The following is a 13,069-nucleotide window of genomic DNA, read 5'->3' as shown; positions in this document are numbered from 1 at the left end:
ACATATGCTGTGCTTCAAAGACAGAGGTCAAATGTCAGGCTATGTCTTCTGACAAATTAATGATTATTCTTTTAACAAGGGGATTGTTTTTTACTTTTCTTTCTTTGGATCAATCAATCAGGGGTTTGTGAAGCGAAACTACTCACCCGTGAGGGTCTCAACGCACGGGGAGGATTTGGGGCAGCTCCGGCTCATCCAAAGAACCAGGTCTTGAGGCTCTTCCTGAATGCTTGCAGTGTGGGGGTTCGTCTGATGCTGAGGGGGAGTTTGTTCCAGGACTTGGCTGCGATGTAGGAGAAGGAGCTTCCTCCCAGTCAAGCTCTGCGGATGCAAGGTTGGCAGAGTGGAGGTTCCTCTTGGGGGCATGGAAGGAGATTCTTGGGTTGAGGTATTGAGGTCCGGTGTTGTGGAGGGCTTTGTAGGCATGTGTGAGCAGCTTGAAAGTCAATCTCTTTTTGACAGCGAGCCAGTGGAGGTCCCGTAGGTGCTGGGTGATGTGGTCTTGTCGTGGGATGCTGAGGACGAGTCTGGTTGTGGTAATCTGGACGGTCTGGAGTCTGTGCAGTAGAGATTTGTTGATTCTAGCATAGAGGGCGTTCCAGTTGTCAACTCTGCTGGGTATGAGTATGTGGGCGACAGTCTTTCTGGACTCGGGGGTGGATCCATTTGAAGGTCTTGCAGAGTATGCAGAACACGTGGAGAATACGGCGTTGATCGTTGGTTCATGATGATGGAGGAGTCAAGTATGATGCCGAGGTTGAGGGTATGGCCCGTGGGTGTGGGAGGGTTGCCGAGGGCTGGGGGCCAACAGGTGTTGTCCCATGCGGAGGGGGGGGATTCGAGGACAGGACTGCGTTTGAGTCCGAGTTGAGCTTCAGGAAGCTGCTGCTCATCCAGGATGCAACGACCTTCATTCCTTCCTGGAAACTGTGTCTGGTGATGTTGGGTTCCTTAGTGAGGGAGAGGATGAGCTGAGTGTAGTCGGCTTGGGATACTATGCTGATTCCGTGTTTTCTTACGATGGCTGTGAGTTGGGCTATATAGATGTTAAAGAGTGTGGGACTGAGGGAGGATCCTTGGGTACTCCGCATCTGATCTCTGTGGGTTCGGAGAGGAAAGGCATGAGTCTGATTCTTTGAGTTCGGCCAGCAAGGAAGGGACGGGTCCAGTCTAGGGCAGTTCCCTGTATGCCGGTGTCTTGGAGTCTGGTGGCTAGTGTACGGTGGGAGTCGGCGTTGAATGCTGCTGGGAGGTATAGTAGATTGAGGACTGTCATGTGGCTCTGTTCAAGGAGAGCGTGGATGTCGTCCGTGGCAGCTAGGAGGGTGGTCTTGGTGCTGTTGTTACTGTGGAATCCGGATTGAGACATTTCGAGGATCGAGTTGGATTCTGATTCTATGAAGCTTGTGAACTGGTTGTTGATGATCTTCTCAAAAAGGGAATAGAGAGATGGATCTGTAGTTCTTGAGTCCGTCGGGTCTGTGGAGGGCTTCTTGATGAGGGGTTTGACTTATGTTCATTTCCACTCATCGGGGAATGTTCGTGTTTCGAGGGTGCAGTTGATTGTACGTCATAGTTCAGGTGCTGTAGCGGAGGTGGCCCCGTGCGGTGGGCAGGGGTCAGTAGGAGCCCCAGAGTGTATGCTCCTCATCGTCTTTGCGGTATCTTCTGTGGTGACAGGGGTCCAGGCAGTGATGGTCGGCTGGGTTGCGTCGCTGGAGGCCGGTGTTGTGTTGGTGCCTTGGTTCTGTTCGTAGAAGTTGCTGTAGAAAGCCCTGATCTTGTGATGGAAGAAGAAGTCAATTGTTTTGCAGAGTTCCTGGGAGGGAGGGACATTGGAGGTTTCACTGAATGGTTGAGTGAATTCTTGTTGATGCTGAAGAGTTCCTTGGAGTTGCGGGAGTTGTACAGGATTCTGTCCTGGATAAAGTTCCTATTTGTGGACCTGATGAGTTGGTGGTGTTCTGTTTTGGTGGTTTTGTAGGGGGTGCGTGCTTCTGAGGTTTTGCTGTTCCTCTATGCTATCTCGATTCATTGGCATATGCACTTGGACTCTTAGAGGTTTGTGGGGAACCAGGTAGCTTTTGTGGTGCGTTGTCTGTCAGAGTTTTGGAGGGGGGCAAACGTGTTTGCGCAGACGGCGATCCATCTTTGGACTTCGTTGGCAGCAGAGTTGGTGTCGGTCATGGGGGTGGATGAGTAGGGCTGAGGACGGAGTTGAGGTGCTCTTCGGTGATCTTGTTTCAGCTTCTGCATGGGGGTGAGCTGTATGCTTGTGTGCGGTAGGTTTCGAGAAGGAGAAGTGGACGCAGTGGTGGTCCGTCCAGAGGGGCTGAATGGCATGACTGAAGCAAAAGTTTTTTCCTCCTGCGAAGATGGGATCAAGGGTGTGTCCTGCCTTGTGGGTGGGGGTGATGAGGAGCTGCTTCAGTCCGATGTTGGCAAGGTTGTCCAGGAGGGCGTTGGAGTTGGGGTCGTTGAGGTTGTCAAGGTGGAAGTTGAGGTCTCTGAGTAGTCCGTTGTCCCTAGAGGTGAGGGCGTGGGACGCGATGGGCCTGCGATGGTGTTAGTGAACAGAATATGGGGTCCAGGAGGTCTGTATGCGAGCGTTTGCGTAGTTATTTTGAGGCTGATCTGGATCTGGAAGTGGAAGTGTTCCATGCGGGGCAATGAGTCGTTCGAGATGGTGGTTGAGAAGTCGGAGGGAGTTTTTGTGTACTATGGCAAGGCCACCTCCAGGGTGGTTGGGCAGTCTTTTCTCTGGATCTTCTACCAGTCGGGTACGTGGTTGCGATGTCGGGTGCGGAGCTGGCATGGTTCCAGGTCTCTGAGAGGAAGGTGACATTGGGCGAGAAGGTGTTGAGGAGGTCCCATATTTCTACTGCGCGTCTGTGTAGGGAGTATACATTAAGGAAGATTTCGTTGTAAAATAGAAGGAGGACCCCACGCAGACTTATAAGGGACTGGGGGGAAGATAGTTTTCAAAGAAAAGCAAAGGTGTCCCCACAAAATGGACAAAATGAAAATGTGTCCAATTTCAATGAGTGTTCCCTGGAGTAAACCTATTCTCTAAAACACAGCGACAATGTTGGCTTTTTAGCAGCAGTTGAGTAATAACTTTTTGGTTGTCCAGTTTGAGCATATTGTGACAAGCTTAACACAACACTTTGTACCTTTGCCTTTCCCGCCCAATTGATGGCATGCTGTGTTTTAGAGAATAGGTTTACTCCAGGGAACACTCATTGAAATTGGACACATTTTCATTTTGTCCATTTTGTGGGGACACCTTTGCTTTTCTTTGAATACATTAAGGAAGATGCAGCTCAGGGGTTTGGGAGAACTGTCATCTGGAAGGTTGGCAGTAGCTGTAGGGATCCGAAGTGGGTGAAGGTGCGGCTGCAGTGTCGGCAGGAGAATTTGCCGTGGTAGATGTTTGGCGTCAACAGCTGGCAGATGTGTTTCTTCCGGGGTTGAGTGCTAGGAGTGTCGCTGAGTCAGAGCGGTGGGGGTCCAGAGGACCGGGGTCCCTTGCGCTGGTCATGGTCGGGTCACTGGCGGGTTCAGACAGGCTTATGTTTGACGAGCCTTTGGCACGCAAGCAGCGCCGCCGCGCAGCGACCGCCATTAAGTAGGGGTCGGGGGAGGGAGAGCAGCTGGGAGGCAGGAGCTGGAACACGCAGGGGAAGGGGCCGCGGGGGCAGCAGCAGCCGGGAAGAGAGCGAAACAATAAAAAGTGTGAAAACAGTGAAAAAGAAGCACAAAAAGAGACAAAAAACCTAAATAAATGCAAAAAGGGACAAAGAGGCACAAAAAAGGCACAACAAGACAGAGAGGCACAAAAAAAGCACAAAGAGAAAAAAGCACAAGAAAGGCACAAATGAGGCACAGACAGAGAAAGGCAAAAAACTACAGAAGGCTGGCAGAGCAGACCAGCAGGAGAGCAAGGCTCTCCCACTGGACTACCAGGGATGAAGCGCAGGCAAGTGCCTGTGGTGGAGTAGGGCCTCAAACTTCTATGTGGAAACAGAGAGTTCCTGGGGGCAGCGGCTCAACAAAGAAATGAGCGAGGGGAGAGCAGTTTCCATGACTGCAAAGAGGAGTTTTTAAAATTAACTCTGTGACAATCGTACTGGGGTACACAGAATGCGAAAGGAAAGGCTTAAATGTCTGAAAAGTAACTGTACGCATATTTCATAATACATCAGCCATTAGGAAAGCAAGAAAGAAGCCGCACATGCACAGTTTTTGTAAATCTGAATGGTGATGGAAACAAAGATTTAAATAGGATCAAAACAAATAAAGACACTTTTACTTGGTGATGCACAAATGGTAAATATTCCCTGAAACGTGATTTCCACACATTATTTGTGTGCTATATAGTTTTATCAGTAAAAATGTACATCTGTGCATATTTAGTGGCCACTTTAAGAGAAAAGGTGCTGTTTGTAAATGACTGTATGCTACCGCATGATGCATTAGTAATACATTTACAGCAGTGTTCTCCAAAATGCACCACCATCTAAATACTACACACTTACGACTCTCCTGCTGAAACCATGTGTTATACTTTGTGTGGCTCTTGGACTTTTCACAATCCTTATGACTTCAGTAATGGAAGAGATTGATGTCAGCAGCCCACTCTGAAAATTGTTCCATCACTACTGGCGCAAATGTTCTGAACTATGTACCTAAGTCCATTTTTAGAAACAAACCCTTGCAAGTATTCCCAAGCAGGGTTTAATTGTAAACAAAACAGATGGCCTTGTGTGGGCCTTTTGGAAAGCGAAGCTTTTTACAGTCCAAAAGATTAAATCACCAGGCTTGTCAAGATGGTCAACTTGTAAAATGAGAGGCCCACAGCCACTTTCACCAAAGTAAATACTCAATAAAGTAAACCTGTTGCTTTAACATCAACATAAACATGATCATAATGTCTCTGCCTAGATAGGCCCATCAAACAATATAAATTTACCCAAAGTATATGTTTTCTTGAACATTAATTCTCCGTCTAGAGATACCGAGCATTTCATTTTCTGTGGCTGTGCCTAAACAGGGACGAGTTAAAAAAAACCTTTCTAAGGCATTTGCCACAGAGTTGACAATTTAAAAGTCAAAATATAAAGCCTCTTGCTATAGCAATTGTCAGAGACGCCACAATGTAAAATCACTCCTTACTGCATTTGTCAGAGAATTTACAATATAAAACATCTTTTATTATTTTTAGCAAGCAGTTTAATATAAATGCCCATCCTAAAAGATCGAGTTTACAATGTGAAACCTCTTCCTACTCTATTGGTCGTATGTTTACACTGTGCAAAACCTCTTGTTATGTTATGTTAACTTTTGTGTATTTGTAAAGCACACTTTTACCTGTTGGGATATCCAGGGGCTGAGCAGGTGTGTGTTCCTTGCCCTACCTAAGGTTGGCTGGCTAATCGAAAAGCCAGGTCTTCAGCCTCTTGCGAGATTCAAGAAGAGAGGAGGAGGCTCTGATGTGAAGTGGGAGGCAATTTTGTGCTTTAGGAGCGATGTAAGAGAACCCCCTTCCTCCTGATCTGGTTCTGCATGTGGTTGGATGTGTGTAAGTAGGGGTCCTGTAGAGCGGAGTTGTCTGGGTAGTTAGTGGAAGGAGATGTGACTGTTCAGGTAGGTGGGACCTGAGTTGTGTCGTGCCTTGAGTGTGTATGGAAAGGAGTTTGGATTAAGTGTGTTTGTGTAGCCAGAGCAGTTCTCTGAGGTGTGGTGTGATGTGATTTTTACGTGGAAGGTTGAGGATGAGCCTGGCTGACGAATTCTGGAAGGTTTCCAGTCTTCTATCAGATGCTATCTACTGTATCTGACCTGGAACCTGTGTAAAAATGTCTGTATCGGTTATGAGCTACTGAACTATTTATTAAGTGGCCTAACACAACTATTTTTCAATTATATACAAGAAGAGACAAAGATAAACGTGTGGATCACATCACAGTCCCCCACCTACAATTTCAATCAGTTTTTCTGGCAATCACATAAGCCCTGGTAGACAGCTGTGCTTTCAAGCCAGACCCTAAAAAATAATTACATTCCAAAAATAGGAATTGTCAGAGGGAATAACCAATACCCTTGCCTACTATGGTGCTCTGTGAGTATCCATGTTAGAAAAACGTGTCTTCTGGCTTTAACACGGTGTAATAAGAATCAACTCATAAAGTCCTCTGCATTTAAACATGGGCCTGCTGCCTTTTTCATAGCCTTTCATAATAAACAAATCGTATATATAGCATCTGACATAACTTTCCCCAATAAACCAATCAGGCCCACAGCCTTAATCATTCTCTTGTCACCATAACCAACTCAGGCCTATTCTATTGAATTTGGTCTCCATGGTTTTGACTAAATGTGCAATGGCATCCCTGTCTCCACTATTCAAATGTTCTTTTAGTCTGTTTTGATCCCCTGGGCCAATTTCCTGATGTCTGTAAGAGTACTGTGAAGCCAAATGCTCTGAAACAGGCAATACACGCAGAAGCAGTAATGTAAAAGTCAGATATGGGGTTTAGGAGATCACACAGCTGTAATAAGGCGGTTCTCTAGCAGCAAACACAGATATAGAGCCTAACAGTGCTGCTCACCAAATATTTTTCCAGCCTCAGGTCCCCATAATGCTAACCTATAGTGCAGGCCTCGCGCAGCAGGCGAAAGGAATCCGTACATAGCATAGGTGCACAGTACTGCTTCAGCCCTCCCTGCACAGAGACTCAGAGCACTTTGTATTATGAACTGCTTCTGAAAACTCCTGTCCTTTTTGAATTTGCCGATTGCAGATCAGAATGTCGAAGTATGTGTCAGTGTAGGGAGAAAGTTATCTGTTATGTAAAAGTAACAGTAAGTCTATTAGGTAAGTCATTCCACCCAGTCCATTTAGTACAATAGGTCAGCCAGTTAGACAGGTCCACACCCCTGCTCACTGCATTCAGTGGGCTGGAGAAGCGATAAAGTCATGATTTCGTATCATTGTTGGTTTAGATCCTTCCTGAGTTGTTGGTTTAGATCCTCCCTGAGCACCATACATTATTGACTGAAAGTCAAAAAGTGTAACATATATAAACAATACTCAATTATCCTGGGTAGGTACAGCAATTTCCAAAGGTATTTCACTTGTAATCATAATCCACAAGAAATCGCAAATATAAATCAGAATCCCAATATGTCCATAAGCCATCAATTCAATTCAATGGTCCTTTCTTCACGTCCTTTTATTTTCAGTCAGTATTCCAAAGACAAAGCAGATCTTCTTTATTTTGCAAGAGAAAAAGCGCAGCCAACACGTGTTTCGTCATGTACTTGTATGTGCTCAATGACTTCCTCAGGGCTGTATGTATGATGACTATATTCAACACGTATCTCAATATTGCTCATTTAATAAGTCCTACTGATTATCAAACGCATCCCGCATTGGCGATTTTCAAAGTCACTATATCTAAATTTATCGTCTGATTGAACCCCTATTTTAATCAGTGGGTAGTATCAATAACACGTAAACTCTAGTCTTCGTAATATTCGTGGATAAAGTAACCACTAATAATATCTCAGATATAGTTTATTCATAATATCCTGAAGTCCCAGTTCCTAATCTTCATATTAATATAGGGCCCCAGTAATGCCCTCAATAATGATCAATAATTATGTTCTCCAGAAGTCCACGAGTACGTGATCTCAATTCAACATCTCGTAATTCCCAAATCCAAAAGTACCAAATATGTTTCACTGTAATGTGACTTGTTCTATCGATATTAGCTCCCAGAATACACTTTCATCTGACATCTACAGGTCTATACAACCAGTGGCGCAATCTGTTTGTTGACTACACCAGAGCCCGAAAGCATAGACAACTGTGCTGAATCAGGACCATACACAAGGTCCCCCAAAAACAGCAAGCGGCTAACGTTAATGCACTGTCCGGGGCAGGCCCGTCCTCCACATGCTGTGCTTTGCCAGACATATAGTTAAATGGTGCAGTGCAATTAAGATTGGAAGATTCATGCTCCCTTAAAATGGATGAGTAGGTATACCTCATTTCTCTGGTGCTTACACAGCACCGGTGCTTTAATCGGTCGTCCACTGCACTTAGATGGCTTCTTCAGCCCACACAAGGCACACTGGGTATCTGTCCAATGTAATCGGTCACTTCCATGTACAGGATCTTGGTAGATATTTCATCTGACCCAAAGAGCGTCATATAAGTGTTGCCCTTTTGGATCCTGACGTTTGAGCACCATCAACCCTCACCTCCCAATTGTGGACACCCTTGATTTACATTTTTACATTCAAATAAGATTGAAATGTATGTACATATCCAGTTCCCTTTCTTTCCTCCACCTCGCTGAAAGACATATGTAAAGTAATGGGATAAAAACATTGTGATAATAATATATGGTTTAATAATATGTAATAATATAAAAGCATAATACATGCATATGCTCTGTATGTATGGCCAACTTATACTCACTATTTGAAAGAAGAAGCACATGAAAGTATGGTTTTAACTAATACTTTATAGACGCAAATTAGAAACACAAAACCATACTAAAATGTCCTGAATATAGAGTTACAGGAAGTAGATCACAAACTTGATAAAAACAAACATTTATGGATTCACGTGGCCTGGTTCCCCAGTATCAGTACGCCTGTCCTCCAACTTGCAGTTATGGTATGTGTTCTTAAAAAAACGGTATTTACATACCAATCAATCCCAGCAGAAATCTCCCACCACCCTCCCCCTCCACTGGGTGTCACCAGTCAAAGGTTACTTAATTTGACTAATTTCTAATTCTCTAGGAACATATCTGACGCCTTTGTGGTGAGATCCCAACTAAAAGAAATACTGTTCAGCAGTAAGCACTTAAATAAGTAGGTAACCTAAAGCCCGGAGTGAGCGGTGGGATGTAAAATAATTGTAAAACCTTTATAAATGTGATTCCTTCTGTGAAACATGCTGGGAACGGAACGAAGCACCCCAGTACAGTTGCCTAGATTCATTAGGTCGATTCCACAAATGGCTACCAATAGCATTTGAAATGCAGTGTTCTGTGGAAATGTACAGGCACATGCATCAATATTGCATTTTGAGATTCCTTAATTGTGAAAAATAAGGAATCGCAATTAAGGAATTGCAAACTGCAATGCATCAAGAAATCGCTATAAAAATAGAGATTTCTTAAAATTCCTTAATTGTGATTCTGTAATTGAGAATCACAATTAAGGAATACTTCCCCATCCATTCCTATGGGCCTAGAGGCCCATAGGAATGAATGGAAAGACATTCTTAATTTGCAATTCACCATTAAAAATTCACAAATTAAGAATGCAATTTCAAGGGTGCAGGGGTGTCCAAAGGACACCCTGTTGCACCCCTGAAATCTGCTTAGGAGTACATTTTGCACACTCACATGCTCCAAGGGCATGTGTGTGTAAAATGGAACTTTGAAAAATGCAAGGTCAACTTCATGGTAATTTGCTCCCCTTATTTGCGAATTCGCACATTTTTAAAGTTTGATGCATTGCATTTAAGGAATCTCAATTTCAGATTCTTTAAATGCAATCGCAATTTAAGAAATCGCAATTTTGCGATTTCTTAAATTGCGAAAATAACAAAAATGTTAATGCATCCCCAAAATGGGAATTGCATTCGCAAACGATTCGCACCATTTGCGAATGCAATTTCCTTTGATACATGTGGCTGATAGTTCCTCTCTGCCAGTATCTATGTTCTTACCTGAAGTGCCACAGGACTGGGCCTTCGGTCCGGACTCTTGGTATTGGTGGTATTCACTGGCAACATCAGTATCGGAGCAGGCCTCGAAGTCATCATTAGTGGAGACTTGGCCATCCGACACAAAGGATGTTCTATCAGATGGGTCTGACTCTGAAACTGCACAGCTGCTGGAGGGAGTCAGTGACTGCCCTTGGAGTTTGGACTGCAGAACTTCTATCATCGTATCCTTCTGACAGATCTCATTGCTTAATCTGTTAAAAAGGGCATATTGTTAGTTCCATTGTGTGAGTGGAATAACTGATGTGTTAAGGAGTACACTCTCACAATCTAAGATCTTAAAAAAAGCATATAGAATTTAACCTTCTTCTACAGAGCACAGTGAGTACATGATCAGATAAACATAATAACTAAGTCAATAGTAATTGAATGTTTTAATTACGCAATTATTTGCTGAGTCCGTTCTCGGCTTAGGTAGGCTTTTGAAGAAGACAGGAGAATAATTCAGTATTTTTGCAGTCTTGCTTTAGACAGCTTCAGGTGTATGTTGCCGACAGCATTGCATCCAATACTACACAGAGTGGACTTTAAGTCAGTCTCTTGCTCATGACCTGTCTACCTTAGCTCCCTGATCTTTGTTTTATGGCTTTCCTCCTGTTCTTCTCTTTTTCCCAATCCTGGAGCACTTTTTTACCCTCACTTTTGATTGGCTTTTATTGTTATAATTTCTCATTTAGCATTTAATCTGAGGGCATGTCGCACTTTTTTCTCTGACTATTTTGCATATAGAGTGTGCTTTCCTTCGTTTCCAAGCTTCCCCAAACTCTCCTACCCTGTCTTACTCCTCCCACCTTTCTTCCAAGTACAGCAGTCTCTCTCTTACCTCCTCCTCCTCTCTTGCTTCTCCCCATGTCTCAAGAAAGACCTTGAGTAAGTATTACATGGGTCTCCACATAGATAAGGCCAAAGGTGTGGTTGACTACTCTGCTGCACACCTGCTCAGGTTGGAAAACTTAGTGATAAACTTGATATTGTCTCGAAACACTTTCCTGTGCTTCTTGTTGCCCCCTTTCACAGGTCATTTTTAAGTTTCGCCACACAGCGCATGCACTGCACTTGCGAAATCGCTTGTATTTAAAGAAAAAAATCTTAAAAGGGGCTTACAACACGCCCATTACCTACCTCTGCTTATCATTGGCTGGCTCTCACGAGATACCTACATCACATTATTTACCATTTTCTGGCTCTCACATGGCTCCACGCGCTCTACCTACCATTGGCTGGCTCCCATGTGGCTTCTTGCTGGGCAACGCCTCGCCTTCGGCCTCTGTCATCCTGTCATGGAGCCTGGCCCCAGTACTGCTTCCAGTAGCCAGTCCACTTACTCTTGCTGCCGCTGCATACTTCTGGTGGTACTTTTTTTTAATTTACTCTCTTACCCCTTTCACTCCCAACTCCCTCTGGTGCATTTTATTTAGTGTTGAGATTCCTTCCGTGTGTAAAGATAAACCTATGTATGCTTTTGCAAAGTGAGTGTCACAAGCATGTTGGAGTGCTGCTAAAACAAAGTACACACATGCATGCATCCACACATGTTTTACATAGTAAAGCCCTTGAGCGTCGTTCAAAAATTGAAGCTTGTGCAGGAGCCAGCGTCCAGTAATAACAATAAGGCGCCAACAGATATGATCCATATCGATTAGTAACTCTTGAATGACAATGCTACTTGGTGATTGAGCGCAAGCTCTCTTCACCCCTTCACTCCCAATTCTCCCTGTGCATGCCTGCACCCTGGCTATACATATTTAGGCAGTCATTGCGCTGATTATTCTAGCAAAGTAAACAAGCTAAATCCCTTTGAGGGGACATGAAAGCACCCATGCCAGAGCCGGGGATCGGGAGTCACAGGTAACACCGCGCATCTCGAAAGAAACGAGAACAGCGCCTTTGTGCTATCCACAGGAGCAGTGTTCGCCTTCTTTGGCTCCATTCATGTGTATGGCTGTATGCAAATAGTTAAGGATGTTACTAACGTCAGTGAAGCAGATCTAACAATTTTCTTCTGTCCCATTTTCTGCTGAGGCTGCTCCCACATTATCACATGCTCGTCAGTCCTCAGCCAGCAACCCAGACCCCTCCGGGCAGCCAGCAAGTCACGGAAATCTCTTCATGGCAAAGTAAAAGGTCTTTCCATGAGGAATTTAGAGATTTTCTCTCCATAAATGGGTTATAATCAATCAATCAATTAAACAATCAGTAGATTTGTAGAGCACTACTTGCCACCCATGAGGTATCCAGGCGCTGGAAGGGTTTAGTTGATTGGCCGAATAACCAGGTCTTCAGGGACTTTCGGAACTCTGTAAGAAATAGGGAGGTCCGTAGATGAAAGGATAGCTCGTTCCATGCTTACGTTGCTAGGTAGGAAAAAGAGCGACCTCTGTATCTGCTATGTCGGATGCGGGGAAGGGCTAGAGAAAGGGATGCAGAGTGGAGGTGGCTGATGGGCTGATGGAAGATCAGGCAGTGGTTCAAGTAGGTGGATCCGCAGTTGCATAGGGCCTTGTATGCATGGGTCAGGAGCTTGAACTGGCACCATTTCTGTACAGGAAGCTAGTGGAGTTCCCTGGGTGGGGAGGTGATGTGGGTTCTTCTATGGAGATCCAGAACAAGCCTGGTTGCAGTGCTCTTTAGTAGTAATCAGAGGTGAGCTGAAATCCCTGCATTGAGAGTGTTGTCGTAGTCCAGTCAGCTCGAGATATTAATGCCTGGGTGATGGAGTGTTTTTTTTAAAAAAGAATGTTTATAAATATGTTTATTAAAATGTTCTTACATTACTAAAACATCGTTGAGCAGCGAAATGTGGTAAAATTTTCAATGTAGCAGCAGCATAATACATAAACGAAAGTGATCGACAATCAGATAATTGCATCATACTCTTATACATTACTGTGGGCTGTGGGCCCCTTATGGTAGCACAACCCGTGCAACCCCCCCCTACCCCCCCCCCCCCCCCCGGGGGATCGTTGTGAGTCAGAGAGTGAAAGCCCATAGTGTGCGAGCCATGGCTTCCATATTTTCCCAAATTTTTTGGGGCAACCCCGTACTTCATATGTCATTCCCCCAACATATACATATCCTTGCCTTGCTGTTTTTCCATTCTGTCAGAGATGGAATCACCGTTGCCCCCCATGCCTTGGCCAAGTCGTGCTTTGCCACCACTAATGCCAATTGAAGCAGAGTCAACTTGGGTTTCGGAGATCAATTTCAGTAGATATTCCTTGCAGAACAAACTGAGGGTTCAGAGGAATCATCTCACTC

At 44.6% G+C, this 13,069-nt stretch overlaps 1 protein-coding gene across 1 annotated transcript in view; it reads right to left on the bottom strand.

Moving 5' to 3' along the window:
• LOC147748891 (myomegalin-like) overlaps positions 1-13,069 on the bottom strand; it is a 1,575,921-nt gene that overhangs the window by 340,674 nt on the left and 1,222,178 nt on the right. The window contains exon 29 of the mRNA XM_086928761.1: positions 9,755-10,005. Within this exon, the coding sequence (XP_086784887.1) occupies positions 9,755-10,005 (251 nt within the window). The remainder of the gene's footprint in view (positions 1-9,754; positions 10,006-13,069) is intronic.

The sequence above is a fragment of the Lissotriton vulgaris genome, chromosome 1_1 (assembly GCF_964263255.1).
Source record: "Lissotriton vulgaris chromosome 1_1, aLisVul1.2, whole genome shotgun sequence".
Taxonomy (NCBI): domain Eukaryota; kingdom Metazoa; phylum Chordata; class Amphibia; order Caudata; family Salamandridae; genus Lissotriton; species Lissotriton vulgaris.
The sequence above is the reverse complement of the archived record's forward strand: the minus strand, read 5'-3'. Positions and strand labels throughout refer to the sequence as shown.